Source organism: Mobula hypostoma, chromosome 5 (assembly GCF_963921235.1).
Source record: "Mobula hypostoma chromosome 5, sMobHyp1.1, whole genome shotgun sequence".
Classification (NCBI taxonomy): Eukaryota; Metazoa; Chordata; class Chondrichthyes; order Myliobatiformes; family Myliobatidae; genus Mobula; species Mobula hypostoma.
The window spans coordinates 151,674,641-151,698,436 of record NC_086101.1 but is presented as its reverse complement, the minus strand read 5'-3'; the positions used below and the strand labels follow the sequence as shown (position 1 = coordinate 151,698,436).

The 23,796-nt window shown below is 41.3% G+C and overlaps 1 protein-coding gene across 1 annotated transcript; it reads left to right on the top strand.

Moving 5' to 3' along the window:
• Positions 1-4,363: 4,363 nt before the first annotated feature.
• mlana (melan-A) lies at positions 4,364-12,909 on the top strand. Its single transcript, XM_063047668.1, has 5 exons — positions 4,364-4,444; positions 4,677-4,763; positions 10,486-10,582; positions 11,788-11,904; positions 12,672-12,909. Exons 2-5 carry the CDS (start codon positions 4,696-4,698, stop codon positions 12,738-12,740), a joined length of 351 nt encoding a protein of 116 aa, XP_062903738.1. The 5' UTR covers positions 4,364-4,444; positions 4,677-4,695; the 3' UTR covers positions 12,741-12,909.
• The last annotated feature ends 10,887 nt before the right edge of the window (positions 12,910-23,796 follow it).

Here is a 23,796-nt window from a genome sequence, read left to right as displayed (position 1 = left end):
TAGGTTTCAGTGAGGTCACCCCTCATTCTTCTGAATTCTGGTGAATACAGGCCCAGAGTCATCAAATGCCTTTCAGATGACAAGCCATTCAATCCTGAAATCATTTTCGTGAACCTTCTTTGAATCCTCTCCAGTTTCAGCACATTCCAATACCATAAACCATAGAAAAGTATGCATTCAGCTGAATATTAGGACTTGTCAGAACATTAGGTACAAGCTATATATTGTAAATACTGGAGGACATAACAGAATCGAAACATAAATGAAAAGGATGAATCAATTCATCCTTTCAAATATTTGCTCTTTGGTAATTACACAGGTATTTCCTTACTAGGAACTGTGAAAATTTTTGTAAAGATACAGCACATTTTAGGCTTTTCCAGCCCAATTAACTTACTAACCCATATGTCTTTGGAATGTGGGAGGAAACCAGAGCATCTGGAGGAGACCCATGCAGTCATGGTGAGAATTAAACCCAGGTCACTGGTGCTACAAATGCTAACCGCTAGGCTACCCTGCTGCCTCTTGCTTCTTAAAACTTGCTGTAGACAATATACTTGATACTCTACTTCATCAGTCAACCCCTGAAAAGTTTTAGTTAACCTTCCCATGCTTGTATTTCAATCAGGATTTTCACTGAACAAATTTTTAATATTAAAGAATAATCTGATAGAATAAAAATTATGAGGCTAATTCTAGATCTAATTTGGCAGGAGAAAAATTTCAATGCTCACAACACCCCTGCACCCAACATTGGATGGATTATGGCTGTCATGCCAGGATGTGTTAAACAGTCATTCTTATGTTTTGTGACTCCAAAACATAAAACATAAAACTAATTGAAAGGTTATATATATATAGCACTAGGGTGCCTAAGACTTTTACACAGTACTGTATTTGTCAACATGGAGTAGAGAGAGAGTTTGTAAATCTAGCGGGAGCAAAAAAATTTCAATGGTGAGGGTGGAGCACCACAGTAGGGGTGTGGAATAGGTGGCAGAGGAGGAGTGCCAGGGCAGGGGGGGATGCAGGTGTCCTTTGATTCCAAACAATTGGTTTATTGATCATTACAGAACATCTCTCTGATGCATTTCAGTTCCTCCCATCTCCCTTTCCCTTTTCCCAATCATAATTCCCTCTCCCTGCCCCTGTGGGGTAATATAGTGGGTGGAAACATATGCCTAATTCACAACCACCGACATTGAGTTGGGGTTCACTTTAAGAGGCTGGTCTGACATGATGATGTAACTATGTGAAATTTTTTTAACTGTGCTTTATGTTCTGTATTTGGTAGATAATCAAGGAGCTGTTACGGTTTTCCTTAAACGTAAAAACACCTCTGCTGTTTTATCTATGAAAACCTACACAGGTGATCTTAATCGATTCCAGAATTATTGAACATGTTGACCAAAGCAGTCAGTTTGAAACTGCTGGACCTTTGGGGGCTCAATACCATCTCTTGATTCGTACAAGCAGAGGTACAATTCATGCTGCGAGAAATCTCCATGGATGACACCAGATATTACTTCAAAATGGCATCAGAGTGTCAAGTCTGCTTGAACCACACCTGAACGCAAAAAAAAAATCACACGCTGAAAACTCAGCTATTGCAGACTTTTGGACTATCGGAGTCTGAACGCACCAATCAGTTGTTGTCCTTGCCCAGCCTTCAGAACTAATAGACTACATGCTGTTTCTCCTGGGAATCACCATGTTTTTTTTTAAAAAGAGCTCATTATGCAGCAAATGCCTGAGCAAGTTCAGATAGTCCTCACTAATACACCCATGAATGACGATAGCAAGCTTGCTAAAATGGCTGATAATCTACACTCAGCCAGGCAGAGATGCATAATTCCTCTTCCTTTTCCTGCTTCAGTAAGCCCAGTCAGCAGGGCCTCCAACATACGCATGCCTATAGATCCAAAAACAGACAGTGCTAGACCTGTGTTTTTACCACGCTCGCTTTGATATGAATACTACGAAGTACCAACCATCTTGCAGCTTCGACAGTGCCAGCACATTAGGACATCAGAGGTCTGTGAATTCCATGTGTTCCACCTGCCAGGGTCGTCTACAGTTCATTGCAGACACCCTTTCAGGGTGACGCTTCTTGTGTGACACGGGTGCTCAAGTGAATGTGGTGCTAGTATCACCCATTGATCAGAAGGCAAAGAGCAACAAAACCTTGCTGGATTATTAATTTTGCTAAATACCAACCATTGACTTTCTCGGCTATCCCATATCCACAGAAGGTGCAAAACCCCTCCCAAAGTCACCATATTATGAATTTCCCACCACCCCACACTACTAAAAAACTACAAGAGTTTTTAGATATGGTGAATTTCTATCACTGTGTCATTCTGCGAGCAGCTGAACTTGTGCTCCCTCCTGCAAAGCCTCTAATCACGTAACTAAAGCAGAAGATGACACCAAATGTGCTCTTTCCAACATGATCCTGCTAGCGTGCCGGCTCCCCAATGCACCCATAACCATTACTACCGATGCTGCAGACTATGCTGTGGGTGCTGTGCATGAACAGTTGGTTGCAGGCTTGTGACAGCTGCTTGCCTTCTTTACACAATAGCTCCTCCGCACACCTCCCCCCCCCCCCCCCTGGGAGGTACAGCAGGTTTAACCACCAGCTTCTCCTTCTCTATCTAGCTGTTTGCCTTTTCGTATTCTACAGCATACGTTGACCCACAATATCAGTCGTTGGACTGCACGGCAGCAATTCCACCTGGCCTACACATCAAAGTTCACGACTGACAAACAACACATCAAGGGGAAGAATAATGCTGATTGCCTCTCACAGCCAGCCGTATGAGACCATACACATAGGGGTTGCCTCTGCCGTTTTATTTATGAAAACCTACATCCCTTCCCTCACTCAGTCCACGAAAGAGACCCAGATCAGAATCAGCTTTATCATTACTTGCACGTCATGAAACTTACTTATTTTTGCAGCAGCAGCTGTACAGTGTAATATACAAAATGACTACAGTACTGTGCAAAAGTCTTAGCACATGTATATAGCTAAGGTGCCTTCCTCACTTACTTTTGCACAGTACTGCATGTTCTGTGGTGTGATGATGCATGTCATTCATATACTTTTACATATTATTCATAATGAATTATGTAAACAAAGGATGCTTAATCAAACACTATTTATAATATTATTTAAACATTACTGATATATTAAATACACAACAGTCATGTATGCTTTCAACCTATTAGGCATTTAGTCCCATTAGAGACTAGGTAATATATCATAGCCCAGTTTCTGAAAACAGTTTTGAAGAACTGGCTTACAAGCACATCTCTTGCCTACATTTGAGCAGGTTACACAAACTAGTCCTCTTTGCAAAAAGAATACCTTATTCCTGGCTGCATATATATTTTAGTTTATATATTTTCACAATCAAGCTGATTTATCCATCCCATGGATTCTGTATCTTTTTTTAAAAAATGATGCACAAAATATACTTGGAATTGGTGTCACTAAACAGTCTGATTTGAGTGAGCCAATTTCTGTGTGAACTTTGGATTCTTACCATACGATTCAAAATTAGACTTGCACAAGGGAGCTGGAATGGGGTAATGGTGTTGGTGCAGGTGGAAGCAAGAGAAAGAAAAAAAATCAATCTGAAACAGTGATTTCTTTTCACAAAGCTCTTAAACCAGAAGATATATGAGCAGAATTAGGCTATTTGGCCCATCTAGTTTGCTCCACCATTTCATCGTGGCTGATCCAATTTTCCTCTCAGCCCCGGTCTCCTGCCTTCTTCTGGTACCCCCATGAAGGATCTATCAACCTCTGCCTTAAATATACATAAAGTCTTGGCCTCCACAGCTGTCTGTGGCAAAGAATTCCACAGATTCATCGCTCGCTGGCTAAAGAAATTCTTCAACCAACACACATCAAAGTTGCTGGTGAACTTCCTTATCTCTGTTCTAAAAGGATGACCCCCCCCCCCCGGGTCTTAGACTCTCCCACCATGGGAAACATCCTCTCCACATCCACTCTATCAAGGCCTTTCACCATTCGATAGATTAAAAAGGGGAGACCTCACTGAAACCTATCTCAATTATTAAATGGAACTTGTGCCTCTTTCAAGTAGTTTCGGAGCACTGGGGTAAGATACTGTTAGGAAGCACCACAGGGAGGTACTATTTGGATTCAGAACTGAATTGCAACCTTGTGCTCATAAAAAGGCAGATCAAACTTGAAACATCTGACAATTTCCTTTTTTTTGCCAGTTTGCTGCTTACTCGCACCAATTATACCTATAAAAAGATCCTGCTGGTCAGGCCTTGATCTCATGATAGTCATGAGAACTCCAGACAGGGGGTTTGGGGGTGGAATACAAGAGTCACTGCTAATACCAACACTACTCAGCCCTAGAATTAAGACCTTTTCATACATCACCAGCAGCTTCTAACAAGGGTAAGTTACTAGTGCTAACTGAAGCAATCAAAATAATAGTTCAGTTTTAATTCGATACAATAATTCAAGTTATGTTCATAGCATTTAATGTGATTGCAGCGGTCCTGTCTATCTTTTACACTGAGTAATATTGAAGTTTATCTTGTTATTGCAGATGATGGTTCTGAACAGTCAAAATGCTTCAAGTTGAATATATTCTAGTAATATTTCATATTTATGCTTTGTTTCTTAGACCAACTGACTCAACAGAAATGCCAAAGAATACTGTGCAAGGAGGTTTTCGTTCGAGGGGAGTTGGACTTTACCTGAAATTAGAAGAGTAAGTTTGAACAACCTTTGAGAATGCTTTTTCCTCTTCACTACTTCCAAGCTAACTTAATGCACCAGTGGTATTAATTGCTTATAGTGTTTAAACATTTACTCAACTGGTTCTGTAATTTCTACATCTGCTCTCATAACCCAAGTTCTGATTTTGACAATTGTATAAATTACAATATGAACTCAATTTAAAAGTTCTCTGTAATTTTGTTTAAAACATTGTTGATTCCACATACATAAAGTTTCTCAAATTGTTGAAGACTATAAATATCATTGCTGAATTTATGGAATAGAGACTGGAAGCAAAATGTCAGATTACCAGCTGACCATGCAAAATTCAAGAATGAGTAAGTGTGTTACTTACATTTGTTTGTGGCTCAATACTTTGAGTAGATGAAGCATGAATTGACAGTGCCTTCCTTAATAAAAGGTTATGTTTAAGGATAAATCCGTTAAATGTATAAGGAAGAATCAAATAGTAAGTGTTGATGGAGTGAGATTAAACATCGTGGGAGAATGATCCCATGAAGTACTAACATATACCTGTTAAGATGCATGACCTGGCTTTCTGCTATAAATACTGCGTTCTGACACATTTTATATAAAGTACAAAGTTGGAAGATTGGAACTTTACATATTGAGGCTGAAGAACAAATTAAGGACTAATCCCTGTTGCTACTGTGGAATAAGTGCAACTTTGGCATCTAAAATCACAATCACATTGCTTGATGTGAGTTTAGAATTTCATTCAACTCAAACCTAACAAAAATCGTATGTCAGGAAGACCCACAGTTACAGCATGTCTTTTTGGAGATCATTCTTGTTAATTAAGCAGCAAAAATAAACAACTTGTGTGCAATGTAGAAACAGGCCAGAATTACATTTTAAATGGGGTGAAAATATTGTCGTTCTGTTGATCAGAAGACAGTTGAAAATTCAAGTAACTGGAAACTTGAATACAAATGCAAACTAATTGTTAAACAAAGATACAAACAAGAATTTTTCTTGTAAAAATTATTTTTTGTGCATTAAAAGTCTGTTAGTTTTTTTTCATAATAATGGTCACAGTACATCTATTTATGTTGAATATACAGTAAAGCCATGTTCTGTTCTGCTGCAGGTCAATACATCTTCTCTTTCTAAATAGAGTATTTTTCCCTGAAGACAATATCCCTTAATACTAGAAAACATGCATCTTGATGTTCATGTTTTGCGCTTTCAGAATTAAATGACTAAATTCATTATGATGTCCCAGAGGGTTTATTACATCATCTCCACTAAGAGATACCTTATGAACACAGGACTTACTTCACAGAAGCAAATCTATAGTACAAAGACACCACTGTTAGACAGGATTAAATGTCGCCATTGTGTGAAGACATCTGTAATCAATGTCCAAAGCTATTAATTTTCAATATGTGATGCATCTCTAAACATTTGTCAAAAAGGTATCCTATTTAACTTACCACAGTTACACAATTAATACCCAAATGAATAAATACATATAAAATGCATTTTAATAGAATAATACCTATTTTGAATTTAAAAGGTGAACTTATCTGACATGATCAACTCAAGTACAACTGCCTGCATTTAAAAAGATAGTTTGAACATTACAGAGCATAAATCCATACCATCTTGACATTTTTAACTTTGTTGTTCAATTTGTCGGTAGCTGTAAATGGCTGCATTACATAAATAACCGTAATAATGCCAAATAAACCCCTCTTGTGCTTTCAGCTGAGTGCAGGTATCGATTATAACCAATGTTTTGATGACAAACTCTGCAATCTTCATCAGGGATGAAGATGCATTTACTGTTGGGATTAATTTTTCACCCAGAGAGTGGTGGATATGTGGAATGCTCTGCCCCAGAGGCAGTGGAGGCCAAGTCTCTGGATGCTTTCAAGAAAGAGATGGATAGAGCTCCTAAAGATAGTGGAATCAAAGGTTATGGGGATAAGGCAGGAACTGGATACTGATTGTGGATGATCAGCCATGATCACGGTGAATGGCAGTGCTGGCTCGAAGGGCCGAATAGCCTACTCCTGCACCTATTGTCTAATACAGCATGGAAACAAGTCCTTGACCCAAGGAGTTCTTGCCAACCATGGTGCCCACCAGGCACTATTCGCCTATGTTTGGCCTATATCCATCTGAACCCTTGCTAAGTACTTATGCAAATATATTTTAAATATCATTATTGTACCTGCCTCAACTACTTTCTCCAGTAGTTTGATTCTTATACTCACCACCAAGGATTTGCCCCTCAGATCCTTCTTAAATCTTTCCCCTCTCACATTTTAGCTATGCTCTTTGATTTTAGCTCCCCTTTCTGCAGAAAAAAAGACTGTGTTCACTCTATCTATACCCCTTTTGTGATTTTTTTAAATTTAATGATATGAGGACCAAAGATTATACCGTTCACCGTTATCCTAATGAGATTGCTTTGTAGTGTAAAGATATAACTAGTAGAAATAATTTTCAGTCATTGAAATATTTTTGATATACGGTGGACTCCAGTTAATTGGGACACATTGGGACCAGTACGTTTTGACCCAATTAAGCAGCTACCCCAATTAGCCAAAGGTTCATTGAAATAGTTTAAAAGTTACTTTTTTTAAAAAGTGAACTACTATTTAATTGAGTAACAAATAAAGAGTTTAAATGAAATACAGAACAAATTAGAACACTATAAATACTACAAATACTACAGTACTATAAAATGGTGCATTAGTTCCTAATAGTTGTGTATTAGTTCCCAAATCACCAAATTTGTGGATGACACCAAGATTGGGGGTGCAGTAGAGAGTGAAGAAAGCTATCTAAATTTGCAATGGGATCTTGACCAGCTGGATAAATGGGCTGAAATATGGCAGGTGGAATTTAATGCAGACAGGAATGCGGTGCTGCACTTTGGGAGGACTAACCAGGGTAGGTCTTACATGGTAAGTGGTAGGGCGCTGCGGAGAATGGTAGAATTGAAAGATGTGGGAATTCAGATTCATAGTTCCTCGGAAGTGCTCTTAAAGGCAGATAGGGTCATAAAGAAAGCTTTTGGCACATTGGCCTTCATAAATCAATGTATTAAGTAAAGGAGTTGGGATGTTATATTGAAATTGTATAAAATAGTAGTGAGGTCTAATTTGGAGTTTTGTGCGCAGTTTTGGTCACCTACCTACTGGAAGGATGTAAACAAGTTTGAAAGAGCACAGAAAAAAAATTTACAAAGGTGTTACCAGGACTTGAGGACCCAAGTTATAGGGAAGGTTGAATGTTAGGACTTTATTTCTTTGAACATAGAAGATTGAGGGGAGATTTGATGGTGGAGTACAAAATTATGAGGGGTATAGACAGGGTAAATACAAGGAAGGTTTTTCCTTTGAGTTTGGGTGAGACTAGAACTAGAGGTCATGGGAGGATGGGAATGAAAGGTGAAATATTTAAGGGGAACATGAGGGGGAAAGTTTTAACTCAGAAGGTTGTGAGACTGTGGAATGAGCTGCCAGTTCAAGTGGTGGATGTGGGTTCAATTTCAACATTTCCAAGAAATTTGGATAGGTACATGATGGGAAGTGTATGGAGGGTGTGGTGCAGGTCAATATGTCTAGGCAGATTAATGGTTTGCCATAGACTAAATGGGCCAAAGGGCCTATTTCTGTGCTGCAGTGTTGTTTGACCAATAGTTATCGATGAAGAACTTCATTTGCAGCATTAACTGTAAATGTACAAAATCAGTGCAGACACCTAGTGTAGATAATAGATGCAACACACATCAAAGTTGCTGGTGAACGCAGCAGGCCAAGCAGCATCTATAGGAAGAGGCGCAGTCGACGTTTCAGGCCGAGACCCTTCGTCAGGTCTCGGCCTGAAACGTCGACTGCGCCTCTTCCTATAGATGCTGCTTGGCCTGCTGCGTTCACCAGCAACTTTGATGTGTGTTGCTTGAATTTCCAGCATCTGCAGAATTCCTGTTTGTTTGTAGATAATAGATTGTCTTCATACAATACTATCAATGATTGCATCCTCTAAGTCTTCACTTTCACTGCAACATTGAAGATGATTTCTATATAGGCATCCATTAGTCTCATGAAACCATAGATTTGTGCCTTGGAAGGTTTCCAGGGCGCAGGCCTGGGCAAGGTTGTATGGCAGACCGGCAGTTGCCCATGCTGCAAGTCTCCCCCCTCCATGCCACCGATGTTGTCCAAGGGAAGGGCATTAGGACCTATACAGCTTGGCACCGGTGTCGTCACGGTGTAATGTGTGGTTAAGTGCCTTGCCCAAGGACACAACACACCACCTCAGCCAAGGCTCGAACTAGCGACCTTCAGATCACTAGACAAACGCCTTAACCACTTGGCCATGCGCCAACACTGAAGATGAATATCAATACTTTAATTCTTTGCAGTACCTAACTTGAAGTTTTGAAGTTGTTTCATTATCACTTCTGGCCCATTCTGGCATCTTCAAACCTGAATGCTTGAAAGCACAGTGAGCAAAACAGTTCTGAATTGTCTTGTTGCTAATTTCTCAGAACTAATGGTGATAAAAATCACAGCTTTTTTTTAATACAAGTAAATGCAACTGATGTTATTTTTAAAATATTCACTCGAAGCATGGTGCAGTGTCTAACAGCCACACAAGTGAACACGTCTGATTCTAGTTGGAAACTGTTTGGCAACGGTCTCCTGTCCCAATTAGGCGCATAGTGTCCCAATTAAACAAAGGGAATCCCAGCTATTTTCTCAATTATTTCTTGTTCTTTAAGACTTGTCCCAAGTATGTGGCTGTCATGATTAAACAATGGCCCAATTAACTAGAGTCCACTGTATTGAACTTTGGTAGTATGCAATTTACATTTACCAAAACTTTAACTGAGCTATGAAGTATGCATAAACAATGCTCAGTTTTCCCAGCTTATCATAAATTAAATGGCAAATTTGAAGAACTGTTTCAGATTAATAAGTGATAATACTATATAAACCATTACTGGCTAAATTACATCTTCTGCCAGAATAATTCAGAGCAAGGAGAAACAATCTTAAAATTAGACCCAGAGTGTTCAGAGATATTATGAAGTACTCCTTCATGCAATAATTAATCAAAAAAATCTGGAACAGGCTCACCCAAAAACTTATAGGGTCAAAATAAGGAGAAACTGAAAATTTCCAAAATAATACAGGTATTTAACAGAGAATGAAAATCAAAGATTACAAAACCAAAGTAAATTTAGTTAAGACAAAACAGCTGAGATATATGCAAACACAAAATAATCTGCAGATGCTGGGGTCAAAGCAACACTCACAACACGCTGGAGGAACTCAGGTCGGGCAGCATCCGTGGAAAAGATCGGTTGACGTTTCGGGCCGGAACTCTTCATCAGGACTGTAGAGAGAAGGAGCAGAGGCCCTATAAAGAAGGTGGGGGGCCCCCCGGCCCGAAACGTCGACCGATCTTTTCCACGGATGCTGCCCGACCTGCTGAGTTCCTCCAGCGTGTTGTGAGTGTTGCTGAGATATAAGCATATAGTGAAACAGTGGTTTTAGCTCAATTGACTAAATATTCTTTTCCCAAGAGTCAAGAAACCTGATTATGGTCAGCAATAATCAAGATTTAGGTTCACTGACTTCCTGATGATTATTGAAATAAATTTTATGTGACTTTTCTATCAGTTGGAGAACAGAGGATACAAATTGACATTCCCATTTCTTTTCTTCCAGGGCCATTGGCATTGCTGTTCTGATCATAATACTTCTAATTCTACTGATAATTGGGTGCTGGTATTACAAAAAACGCAATGGATACTTAACACTCCAGGTATATTTTTCAGTTTCAATATTCATGACCAGAAGGTAGTTTAATGAAAAGTAGTCAAGCACGGTAATAATGTATTCTATGAATCAAAAACGCAAAGGTACCAATAAAACTGGGGTTCCCAACCTTTTTTATGCTATTGAGCCTTACTATTAACTAAGGGGTCCATAGACCCCAGTTTGGGAACCTTTGCATTAAAATATGAACACAGCGAACTGTAAAAACAGGAACTGTCATAAATACTCAGGTCAGGTAGCATCTGCAGAGAAATAAATAGAGTTAATATTTCTAGGAAAAGTTAGAACTCAAAGATGAATGAAGGAAAAGCCAAGGTGGTGCAGACACCAAGAGAATATCTGTGCAGAGGAAGAGACTGAGATAATCTATTATACAAAGATACAGACAAAAACTATGGTGCAAAGGCATAAGAACCTATACATTACTAAAATAAATAGTGCAAAAGAAAGGAATAACAAGGTAGTGTTCATGCGTTCATAGACCATTCAGAAACCTGATGGAAGAAGGGAAGATACTGTTTCTGAATCACTGAGTGTGCGTCCTCAAGCTCTTGTACCTCTTCCCTGATGGCAGTAGTGAGAAGGTGGAATGCCTCAGATGGCGAAGGTTCTTAATGCCAGATTCCATCTTCTTGAGGCACTGTCTCATAAAAACATTCACAAAGCAGGTGAGGGTTATGCCCACCATGGAGCTGGTTGAGTGTACAACCCTGTCAATTGGAGACTTCATATGAGGCTGTAATGCAACTAGTCAGAATGCTATCCACTGTACATATAAAAATTATAATAATCTTTGGTGAGATCCCAAATATCCTTAAACTCCTAACAAAGTAGAGCCACAGGGGTTCCTTCTTCATGATTGCATCAATATGCTGGGCCCAGGATAGATTTTCCAAGATTTTGACACCCAAAAACTTGAAGCTGCTGACCTCTCAACGAGGACTGTGTGATCTCCTGACTTCTTCCTGAAGTCCACAATCAGTTCCTTGTTTTTGAGTACAAGGTTATTGTAGCAACCAGTTGATCAATCTTACTCTTTTTATTACAACTGGGAATAGTGATTTCAATAACATTTTAAGTTTATACATTTAAACTGCGTTTCGCTTTCATACTTGGTATTAATCTTTGCATAATCCATTTGAGAGATTAGTGGTATGCCCCAACTGAATTTACTTACACATTTTATTTCAGAATCAACGTGTGCCTGATAATGTAGCGAGTTTCTTTATGCCAACCCTTCATCATAGCAAAGAAGAGATCTCTTCAGAGACCAAAATACCCATGAATGGTTACACACATTCCAATATGGTAAGAAGTTGCCTATTCCATAAGTTTATCTAATTCACACATTTAGATTTCCAGGATATAAATATTTGAATAAGTGTTCTTATTCAAGTTTTCTTGGCAAGTTACATTGTGTTCAAACTTGAAGATAAAATTACATCCTTGATATCTAGGTAAAATTTTCAACAATAAACATCAAAAGCAATGTTCACTATAAAGTGGACTTTGAGGTTTTAAAGAACTGTTTAAAAGAATTGAAGAAACCTGAGTGCATATGTCAAGACTGGTACCAGAGAACAAATCATGGCTGGTGGGAACAGTTAGATGTGAGCTGCACCTCACAGAGACTCGTGTCTACAACTATTTGTCAGGAAATAAATTTCTCCGCAGAGACTAAATAGTTAAAAAGCCTGAGAATATCCATGGCCCAGCAAGTTCACCATTAAAATCTGATATCTCTCAGGACTTGACTGATGCGCTGTCCTCTCATAACTGTCTCCATTAAAATCTGGATTTTTGTATTATGCCTCAAAATCACAACTCTATATATAATTCCTTTCATATTCTTGCCAAATTAAAAGCTTAAGTAGTACTGTAATCTAAAGCATTGTGCACCAACTACTTTTTAAAATAACTGACAAGGTTTAATTGTTTCTTATTTCTGTCATTAAATAAATCTAAATTAAACACTGTGAAACAAAACAATGATGCAGTAAACTATTAATATTAAACTGTGTTTGAGTTATCGTGTATATTAGCCTTAAAAACAATATTTGTTTTCCATTTAACAGATTCCCAATGCTCCACCTGCATACGAGAAAGTTGCTTCAGACCAAATGCCACCAGCCTATTTTCCTTGAATTGACGGTGCATATTAATTCAGCATCAATAAATCTTTAATCAGTTCTAGTTACATACAAATGTAACTTTTATATGCTGTACATTAGTAATTTGCATATTGATGCCATATTTGCATGTGTTGTAATAATCAAAGTTTAGTTTGTATGGAAAATCTCTGCTACATAAAAAGAAGCGTGTGCTGTTCAGAATAATAACTAACACTTTTAGAGTTTGTTTGAATTTTAGTAAATGAGTCAAACTGCACAAGACTGGTGAAATAAATACTTGTCATGAAATATTATAATATAGCTAACTGATACACAAATTGCACCATAGAATTTCACCTGCTTGCAACTGCAAGTGCTAATCAAATCACCGGACCTATAATAACTTCCCGTTCCCAACATAAGGGCAGTGTCTTACGGATTCACTGGCTTTCGGGATATAACTTGATATTAAAACTCTTGGCAATATTTTCTGCCTCTAAAGTGATCAGAAAACAATTGTAAGCAAATTGGCAGCAAATTGTAAGCAACACCATATTGTTCAACAAAGCAGAATGTACAGGTTTGCAAGTTTACAATCAAGAAATAAAATTGGCTTCATCCAATAAATCTGAGCAGATCTATATTTAATATTCCTATTTTGCCTTAAAAATACAAAAGGGTAAGGTTGTGGCATATTTGTTGCTCGTCTTTATTATTGACCCAGATTATTCAAGGAGGGGGAAAAAGAATCAAGGAAAATATAAAGGTGTCAGTTATGGAACATTTTCAGAATAATTAATAGCAAGGAGCAGAATGACTGAGTACAGGGAGACTGATAACAATGATCAGAATCAGCTTGCATTTACGTAAGGCAAGCTATGTTTGAGCAATCTAATCATTTTTAAGTATCTTGTTAACACATAGGGCAATTTCACAAATCTCTCTGTAGATTTTTTAGATGACAAACTGTAATTTATTGCGTGAGAGATTAACAAAAGAGAAAATGCATGAAATCAGAATCTACCTTGCTACAACCATTGCAAATTGGTTGGAAAAGTGGAAAATAGTAAGGACAAAAGATACTTCCTCTGATGTGATAAATGCTGCACCTGAGAATCAGTATTTGTTCATTGGCCTTTACTATAATTATCAATTACTTTGATGATGGTAGTTATCATAAGTTAGAGTGAGGAGCAACATTAACTAGTACAAGTGAGAAAAACAAGTTTTTTTAAAGATAATAAATGGTAATATATCACCTTTTCTGTATTTACTTCATTTTCTTTATGTGTGCAACTCTAGAAGATAAACATTTATTGCTCATCTATAATTGTCCATCAGAAGGCACCAGTGAGCTGCTTTCTTCACATCTGAATGACTGTGTGAAAGATATCCCTGCAGTATTTGACCCAGTGCCAATACATTTCTATATCAGGAAGGAAAGCAATTTGAAAGAGGGTAATTTTACTTTGTACCATACTGGCCATACCTTGTTGAGTGACCATGGGTTAGTGAGATGCTCTCAAAGACAACTTGGCCCTTCACAGCATGCACCTGGTAAAAAGTACATCATGTAGGCATGTTGCACGCCATCATGCAGATTGCACTGTCTCTGCCATTGAAATTGCACACATCTTAGAAAGTGTTCCTTTATACTCCTGCTTCGTACCTTGCAATTAGTGTAAAGGCTATGAAATATCAGGAGACAAGTTACTCACTCAGCCCCAGAACATTCAGCCTGAGGTTTACACTCATGGCTACAGTATTAATGCATCTGAATCACTTTCTCATCCCTGGTGCTCCTCAGGACATTGTTGCTTGGGTTTTGGCAATGGTAATTCTGTAAATGTCTAGAGGTGATAGACAGTTTTTTGCACGAGATCAAAGTTGACTGGCACTTGTGATACAAACAGTACCTGCCACCTATCTGAGAGTGTGGCAATTTAGCAGCAGTGTAGCATTAAAATCAATAACGCTGTTAGGGATGGTTGTATCAAGGGATATTGTAGCAACACCTTCAAGCAGCAGTGCTGGTAAAGAGGCAGTCATTCGTGTGGGACAGATTTCACCTGAACTGGCTGCAACCAGTGTCCTCAGGAATTCAATAATTAGGGCCGCAGATACACACAAAATGCTGGAAGAACTCAGCAGGCCAGGCAGCATCTATGGAAAAAAGTACATTTCAGGCCGAAACCCTTCAGCAAGACCGGAGAAAAAAAGCTGAGGAGTATATTTGAAAGGTGAGTGTAGGGGAGAGAGAAGCGTCAGGCGATAGGGGAAACTTGGTGGGGGGGCAGGATAAATTAAAGAGCTAGGAAGTTGATTGGTGAGACAGAAGGCCATGGAAGAAAAAAAAAAGGAGCGGGTTGGGGGCGCGGAAGAGCACCAGAGGGAGGTGATGGGCGGGCAAGTAGTTAACATGAGAGAGGGCCAAAGGGATGGGAAATGGTGTAGGGTGTAGAGTGGGAAGAAGCATTACTGGAAGTTTGAGACATCGATGTTAATGCCATCAGGTTGGAGGGTTGCAGATAACACTTTGAACTACATAGTGAAGGTAATTTTCCTAAGAGGAGATAATAGCAAGTTACAGAGAAGACAGAACGTTCATCCGATTAATTCCAAGGATAACAAGCTTGTTTTGCCAGATTAAGGAGACGGCTATACAGTATACTTCTGTTCAGCTGATTTCATTGATGTGTACAAAATGTTTAAGGAGTTCGCCAAGTAGATGCTGAAGGATGTTTGCTTCTGGCTAGTCTTGAAAACCAAGCTGAAGTTTCAGAATTGGAGTTTAACCAGTCAGGACAGACGAGAGAAAAAAAAAATTCACACAGAGAACAGAGAGTCTTTGGAAGTTTCCACCCAAGAAAGCCGGGAATGGTCAGAAAATTGATGGACACAGAATAGTAGAGGAAATAACATAAGTAAAAGATCAGCGATGACCTTACTAAAAGGCACTGCAGGGACCCGTGACTGAATCCTGCCTCAATTTTTTACAGTTCGAAGCAGTTCTACTCTCCAAAGTGCTAAGGGTGATAGCAACCAGTGTAAAGTTTTAACATATATTACCTTCTTACTCCAGTTTTACTAGGGCTGTTTGATAAAACTTTCAGCCAAATGTCAAAGGCAGATTATCTCAGTTCATCTCGCATTTAGCTCTCCATTTAACCCTGTGGCCATAATGAAATGTAGTCAAATGATGTCATATCAACAATGAGCATTGAACAGATTCGTTTTATGAAAAGTGATGTCTGGCGGGAAAGTGTCATGGTCCGGTCCGCAAAGTCCGCATTCTGGTTCACGGTCCGGTCCATGGACTCAGGACTCCGGGTCTTCCAGCTGTCCCTTGTTTGACTAAATCAAAGGCACCTGATTCCCATCTTTGGGCTTGCAATATAAGTAGCCTTGGGATTGAGTGTGGGCTGCTGGTTTGTTTTGTCAGTCCCCCTTGGAGTAACCTGCTGGTGGAAGGCTAGAGCAGCCAATTGCCTTCTTTAGGCTGCATTGGGGAACCATCCCCTCATGGAGCCTTGCTGTCAGTAGTTGGAGCTGCCTTTGCAGTATGGATTCGGCTGTTTCCTGGGCCAGTTGAGTGGCTGCCAGCCACTCCAAGCTAGGTAGGGATCCGGCTGTTTCCGTAGCCAGCAAACTGAGGCCAGAGCAGAGATGGAACTGTCGTTGTTCTTTGGTGTTTGTCTCTTGTCCTCGCCTCCGTGGGGTGAGTCAGGCCATCTTGCTGTTGCCCTGCAGGGGGTCATGTCTTGTCTTTACCTCTGTTGGGTAAGTCTGACCATCCTGCTGTTACCCAACAGGTGGACCTGTCCCACCTTGGTGTGGAGATGATGTTGAGTCCCAGCTTGTTGTAAGATAAGTCCCAGCTCTATGTAGATGTTCAGTTCCCAGTCTGTCTCTCAGCTCCAGCCTCTGAGTTATCAGCCTCCGCATTTCAAGATGAAGATCCCGCAGCCAAGCTCCAAGACCCCAAGCCTCGAGGATCCCGCAGCCAAGCTCCAAGACCCCAAGCCTCGAGGATCCCGCAGCCAATCTCCAAGACCCCAAGCCTCGAGGATCCCGCAGCCAAGCTCCAAGACCCCAAGCCTCGAGGATCCCGCAGCCAAGCTCCAAGACCCCAAGCCTCGAGGATCCCGCAGCCAAGCTCCAAGACCCCAAGCCTCGAGGATCCCGCAGCCAAGCTCCAAGACCCCAAGCCTCGAGGATCCCGCAGCCAAGCTCCAAGACCCCAAGCCTCGAGGATCCCGCAGCCAAGCTCCAAGACCCCAAGCCTCGAGGATCCCGCAGCCAAGCTCCAAGACCCCAAGCCTCGAGGATCCCGCAGCCAAGCTCCAAGAACCCTAGCCTCGAGGATCCCGCAGCCAAGCTCAAGACCCAAGACCCCAAGCCTCGAGGATCCCGCAGCCAAGCTCAAGACCCAAGACCCCAAGCCTCGAGGATCCCGCAGCCAAGCTCCAAGACCCCAAGCCTCGAGGATCCCGCAGCCAAGCTCCAAGACCCCAAGCCTCGAGGATCCCACAGCCAAGCTCCAAGACCCCAAGCCTCGAGGATCCCGCAGCCAAGCTCCAAGACCCCAAGCCTCGAGGATCCCGCAGCCAAGCTCCAAGAACCCTAGTCTCGAGGATCCCGCAGCCAAGCTCAAGACCCAAGACCCCAAGCCTCGAGGATCCCGCAGCCAAGCTCAAGACCCAAGACCCCAAGCCTCGAGGATCCCGCAGCCAAGCTCAAGACCCAAGACCCCAAGCCTCGAGGATCCCGCAGCCAAGCTCCAAGACCCCAAGCCTCGAGGATCCCGCAGCCAAGCTCCAAGACCCCAAGCCTCGAGGATCCCGCAGCCAAGCTCCAAGACCCCAAGCCTCGAGGATCCCGCAGCCAAGCTCCAAGAACCCTAGTCTCGAGGATCCCGCAGCCAAGCTCAAGACCCAAGACCCCAAGCCTCGAGGATCCCGCAGCCAAGCTCAAGACTCAAGACCCCAGTCAGCAGCAAAGCTTGAGACCCTAGACCCCAGCCTCAAGCCATGTTATGTCCTTGCAACACACATAAAAGTTGCTGGTGAACGCAGCAGGCCAGGCAGCATCTCTAGGAAGAGGTGCAGTCGACATTTCAGGCCAAGACCCTTCGTCAGGACTGAGGAGTCTTGGCCTGAAACGTTGACTGCACCGCTGCCTGGCCTGCTGCGTTCACCAGCAACTTTTATGTGTGTTGCTTGAGTCTCCAGCATCTGCAGAATTCCTGTTGTTTGCACGTTATGTCCTTGCCTGGTTCCGGGGTCCGAGCCCGAGGCAAGACCCAGGTTCTGGGTCCTTGTCCAGTCTCGGGCTCGGAGTCCTAGCCTTGTCTCTTAGTCCATGGTTCCTAGTCCTGGTCCTGCTTTCCCTAGTCAAAGTCTGTGCTCTTGTTCCTGCTCCTTGCCTGAATCCTGTCACATCCTAACTCTGGTCAAGTCCTGTTCCTTGTACTTCAGTGTCTCTGTCTTGCATTTGGGTCCGTTCCCAGCACCCCTTGTGACAGAGAGTGTAGTTAATCTTTAGAATTCTTTGTCCCTGAAGTGGTGGAGGCTGTAAAATTAGATATAGTTAAAAAGATAGAAAAATATTTAAAAGATTGAGTGCTGAGGGAACTGGTACAGAAGAGACGAGACCAGTGAAGAACAGTTGTAATCATTGAATGATGCCGGAAGGCCAAGGGGATTACTACTTGTGATAGCACTTCAAAGACATTTTCTGTTGAACCATTGGGTCAATAACAGGCTACAATAATCATTGGATTAGAATTAAAATACATGGTGATGCTACGTGTACAATGAAGATGGAGAGATACGAGAGAACATGGAAAAATTGTGAATGCAGTTCAGGTGACTGTATGCTTATAAAATGCATGTGTTTAAGTACGTGCACTAAGCCTGTCCAAATACTGGTCTCCAATTGTCCTGGATCTCCTTCCCATTGGACAATAAGCTCAGAACATCAACACTGTATGACAACTGGTGTACAACAGTCACCACACATTCAAAAATTTGTGCAATGGCAGTTTTCATTCCTATGAAATGGAATGGCAACAAGTCATTGTCAATCCCAAGAGATTACCTGAGAAAACTTACTCTGCTCATTTGTGGACGGAGAAAATCTAGGGCCATTTAATGGTTAAACAGCAGTTACAACTGCATTGACTGGAGACACAGTTAATGCTGGGAGCAATGTATTCAGAGTTACAAGCAGAGTGTCGGATTCATGTTGATGGGTGCTTGCAGCATGGACACAATGGACTGTTGCAAAACTATACAACTCTCCCAATGCACATTGCTTGATTCAGGAGGAGATGAACTGAATTGACTCCTTCGATAGTGGGAATCTCTATAGAAGGCTTAAGATGGTTGGCAATTCTTCAGCTTTCTCAGTTTTACTCTTCTGAGGATGGGGATAATTAAGGAGCCTCCTTCCATTACCTGTCCACAACCATTCATGACCTACATGACAGGACTACAAAACTTGAGTCTGATACTTGGTTGAGATGGCCTTGTTAGTTAACATTTAACACTCGTGTTGCTCATTCATCAAGCTCACACCTTGTTTAAAGCACGCCTGACGTTACTTCAGTACTCATGGTTAGTTTCCTGAATTGAAAGGACATTGTGGAGAGACACTTAATGAGCCAAGTGGTCATATTGTTGTGAAATACAATTCTAATAACAAAAACCATTCAACACCTCAGGCACATCCAGTTTTGATCAGTTCGGAATCACTTACTTCTCCACAGATGTTACATCACACATGATAGAAAGTATGCTCAGCAGTTATAAAGGATTTCAATTGGGCCAAGACTATACAGTATAAACATGGACTATATGGTACAAAGACTATACAATCCAGTGTTGTTGTGCATCTGTGACAAGGGTGACAAGTGAGGCAGGAGATGGGTGAAAACGAAATAGTCATATTTCCCTCTACTGCTGGCTCAAATAGAAGACAAGAAAGAGGAGTGGAAATAGGCAAATAGTTCCTGATGTCAGTTCAGCCAGAATGACTATGGCTGATCTAATCATGGCCTCAGTACCTTGGCATTTTGAAGCTAAAAGCATCTTCAGTTTGACTAAATTTTGTAAGTTGTACATCCACAGCTCTCACAGCAAATGCATGCAAACTTTAAACGGACACCTCTTTATTCTGAGGCTTCATTCTAATCCAGGAAAAACCACCAAGCCAGGGAAACAAGCAACACACATCAAAGTCACCGGTGAACGCAGCAGGCCAGGCAGCATCTCTAGGAAGAGGTACAGTCCACGTTTCGGGCAGAGACCCTTCGTCAGGACTAACTGAAGGAAGAGCTAGTAAGAGATTTGAAAGTGGGAGGGGGAGGGATGGAGCCAAGAGCTGGACAGGTGATTGGCAAAAGGGATATGAGAGAATCCTGGGACAGGAGGCCCAGGGAGAAGGAAAAGGGGGGGGGGGAACCCAGAGGATGGGCAAGAGGTATAGTGAGAGGGACAGAGGGAGAAAAAGGAGAGAGAGAGAGAAAATGTGTATATAAGTAAATAACAGATGGGGTACGAGGGGGAGGTGGGGCATTAGCGGAAGTTAGACATCTTCATGAACATTAACTTCTCTAACTTCCGCTAATGCCCCACCTCCCCCTCGTACCCCATCCGTTATTTATATACACACTTTCTTTCTCTCTCTCTCTCTCCTTTTTTTCCCTCTGTCCCTCTGACTATACCCTTTGCCCATCCTCTGGGTTTTTCCCCCCTCCCCCTTTTCCTTCTCCCTGGGCCTCCTGTCCCATAATCCTCTCATATCCCTTTTGCCAATCACCTGTCCAGCTCTTGGCTCCATCCCTCCCCCTCCTGTCTTCTCCTATCATTTTGGATCTCCCCCTCCCCTTCTCAAATCTCTTACTAGCTCTTCCTTCAGTTAGTCCTGACAAAGGATCTCGGCCCGAAACGTCGACTGTACCTCTTCCTAGAGATGCTGCCTGGCCTGCTGCGTTCACCAGCAACTTTGATGTGTGTTGCTTGAATTTCCAGCATCTGCAGAATTCCTCGTGTTTGTGTTTCTAAAGCCAGGGAAACATCCTCTATTATGTTTCAGACAGCTTTATAAAACTATTCTGTAGAACCTTTTTGCACAGGTCAAAAGGGCATCTTAGAAATCTAGTTAAGCTTTGCTTCATTATTTCATATGGATTCTTAAATAAGATTATCTTAACACCCTATACACCAGCTGTGTTCCTGTCAAAGATCTGTAAACAGTAGCAAAACCTCCTTAATCATATACTTCATTGCTCTAGGAACGACGACATTCCATTTTCCTAATTGCTGTATCCCTGTGATCACTTGCACAGTGACGCCTGCTTTACTGTGGCTGAAGCCTTCGATGTTGTGGCCAACGATTTTCATGATTTCCAGTGGGCCGAGGGTTTATCCTTTTACCACTCACTGGATCACTTGGCCTGGTGCGTAATGTCAGGATTGGTCTCCTTTCGGATTAAAAAGGTCATGGCGTAAACGTTCCTACTCGACACTGTGAATCAGAGGCCTTCTACTGAAATTATCTAAAATGTTAAAGAACGAAACCACAGTCAAAGTAATAAGAAGCCTCCTAAAAAATCGTAGATTTTATGTAGAAATGAATGGAATTAAGAGTAGGTGGCGTCCACAAAAGAACGGACTACCACAGGGATCAGTCCTGGCACCTCTACTATTCAATGTCTACACAAATGACCAACCAACCTTTCCTAACACACACAGGGTTTATCTATGCAGATGACTATGCATAGCTAACTCCTTCCAAAAAGTTGAAGTACGACTTACAACAATCCTCAAAGCAATGAAGCAGTATTATGAAAAATGGTCTCTGAACCCAAATCCATCAAAAACTCAAGTGTGTGCATTCCACCTGATTCGAGCAGCTCGGAAACTCAAGATCTTCTGGTGTGGGAAGGAGCTCGAACACTATCTGACTCCAATTTACCTGGGCATGACACTGGATAGGACGCTCTCATTTGCCACCCACATCCAAAAACTCCGAGGGAAAGTTGGCTCTCGCAATTCTCTCTTGAAAAAATTAGCAGGCACGAAATGGGGAGCTAATGCTTACACACTTAGATCAACTGCCCTAGCACTCTGCTATGCATCTGCAGAATACTGTGCACCTGTATGGGGCAGATTAGCCCATGCGAAGAAAATAGACCCGTTGCTTAACAAAGCCTGCCGAATAATCACGGGCACACTGCGCCCCACACCCACTAACATCATTTACGGACTTGCAGGTGTTGCTCCCCCAGAGATCCGAAGACACACTACAACAAAAATTGGAAAAAGGTGAACAGAACTCGGGTCCACGGCACCCACTACATCATCATGTGCCAGTTTCCAATCCCCTAAAATCGAGGAAAAGCTTTGCTACAGTGTTGGAACTACCGTACGAAACATCCCCACAAGCATACAGGATTGACCTCTGGCAACAAACAGAAGCCAGAATCCCACCAAACAATACAGTGCAAGACCCCACAGAAATGTTACCAGACAGGGCACTGCTTGACAGACGGAAGTGGTGCACGCTCAACAGAGCGAGAGCGGGAGTTTGTAGGATGGGAGACAATATGGTGAAGTGGAGTTTAAAGACCAGCGAATCCTGTGAGTTTGGCGAAAAGGTGCAAAACATTGAAACAACACTAGAGTGGCTGGCTGTCTGGTGTGACAAGCCGTGATGACAGACACCTAAATCTCACAGATTCAAAATCTCAAACTTTAGACTTTTTAAACTCTTTCTAACAAAGCAATTAACTTTACTTTAAGTTTCCACTCGTGCTTCAACTACTATTTTAGCCCACCCACTGAACAAGTCTATATACCCTGATAAAATTTCGAATAGGGCCGATTCAATTTCTCAATCTATAAAATAAGCAAATTTGGGTGTATTACACTGTTTTTTAAACTTTTGAGTTATTAATACAGATTGTAAATGGCTGAAGCCAAAATACCATTCACCATACTGCTTTCCTTTATGCTACAGCTAATTGAATGCTTTTTTGGAAATCCAAATACACTACACCCAGTGTCTCCCATTAATTCCAACCATTAGTTACCTGTTCAAAGTACATATATGCAGATTTCCACTTTCATAAAACTATGTGCAAACTCCTGATTATGTTGTGTTTTCTTTAAGTTTAATGTCTCTTCCATTTTCTTATTCCCTGCAGCTCCCTCAGCTTCTGAAGGCCCAGTTTGCTTCCAATAAAGGGCTGAAGTGCCTGCTGCCGTTGCTACATAAAACTAAATAGATTCTTTGCTCACATTTTCTTTGTAAGAAGGTTAGTCAAGGGAAAAGAAAAAGAGGATGACCTGCATAAAAAAATCAGGGTTAAATAGGTGTATTTTACATTATTTCCTTGCATACCATTAGAAATAATTTATGATTACTGAAGTAAAATTTATCACATACATTGATAAAGAGCAGGCACTGAAAAAGTCAAAGCAGTATTTTACAGTTGAATACCCACCATGTAATTTGCACTAGGTTTAATTCTAGTAATATTGCTCCAACGTCGAGTTGTATATACAGGTCCTCCCCAAATTGCAAACAACTTGTAAGTTGGAAATGCAGTCACCTGCCAATATACTTAAAGAGGGCCAACCAAGGAGAATGTGCAGTTTAACCAGGGTGTTTAACTCAACCATTCAGGTATTTCCACAGAGCCAAACAGCAGTTGGCAAATCCATTCTGACTTCTCCGAAACACTAGTTTGTAAGCATAGGCACATATAAATTGTGCATTTGTAACTTGGAGAGGACAATGGGTGGCATAGCAAACATTTAAATTTATAGAGCAAATTCAAAATTTGCAAGGGCAGGGCACAGCTATGTGAGAGGTACAATCAGTGCTCAATTTTGTAGCAGCATGTAATGGACCAACTGCATGCAGTCATGAATGGTGGTGCACTATAAATAGCTAATGGGAGGAAGTTTCAATGGTATCCCCAATTTCAATGACAGAAGATCCAACATGCAAGTACAAAATTCATTGCTAAAGCACTTACCACTGTGTTCAGCCAAAAACCATGTAGATAATCCAAATTGGC

Bases quoted from the DNA above. Each gene is read 5' to 3' on its own strand.
- mlana (XM_063047668.1), top strand. From the start codon at position 4,696: ATGCCAAAGAATACTGTGCAAGGAGGTTTTCGTTCGAGGGGAGTTGGA. The intron at 10,583-11,787 runs GTATATTTTTCA...ATTTTATTTCAG, and splicing joins ATGGATACTTAACACTCCAG to AATCAACGTGTGCCTGATAA. The intron at 11,905-12,671 runs GTAAGAAGTTGC...TCCATTTAACAG, and splicing joins GTTACACACATTCCAATATG to ATTCCCAATGCTCCACCTGC.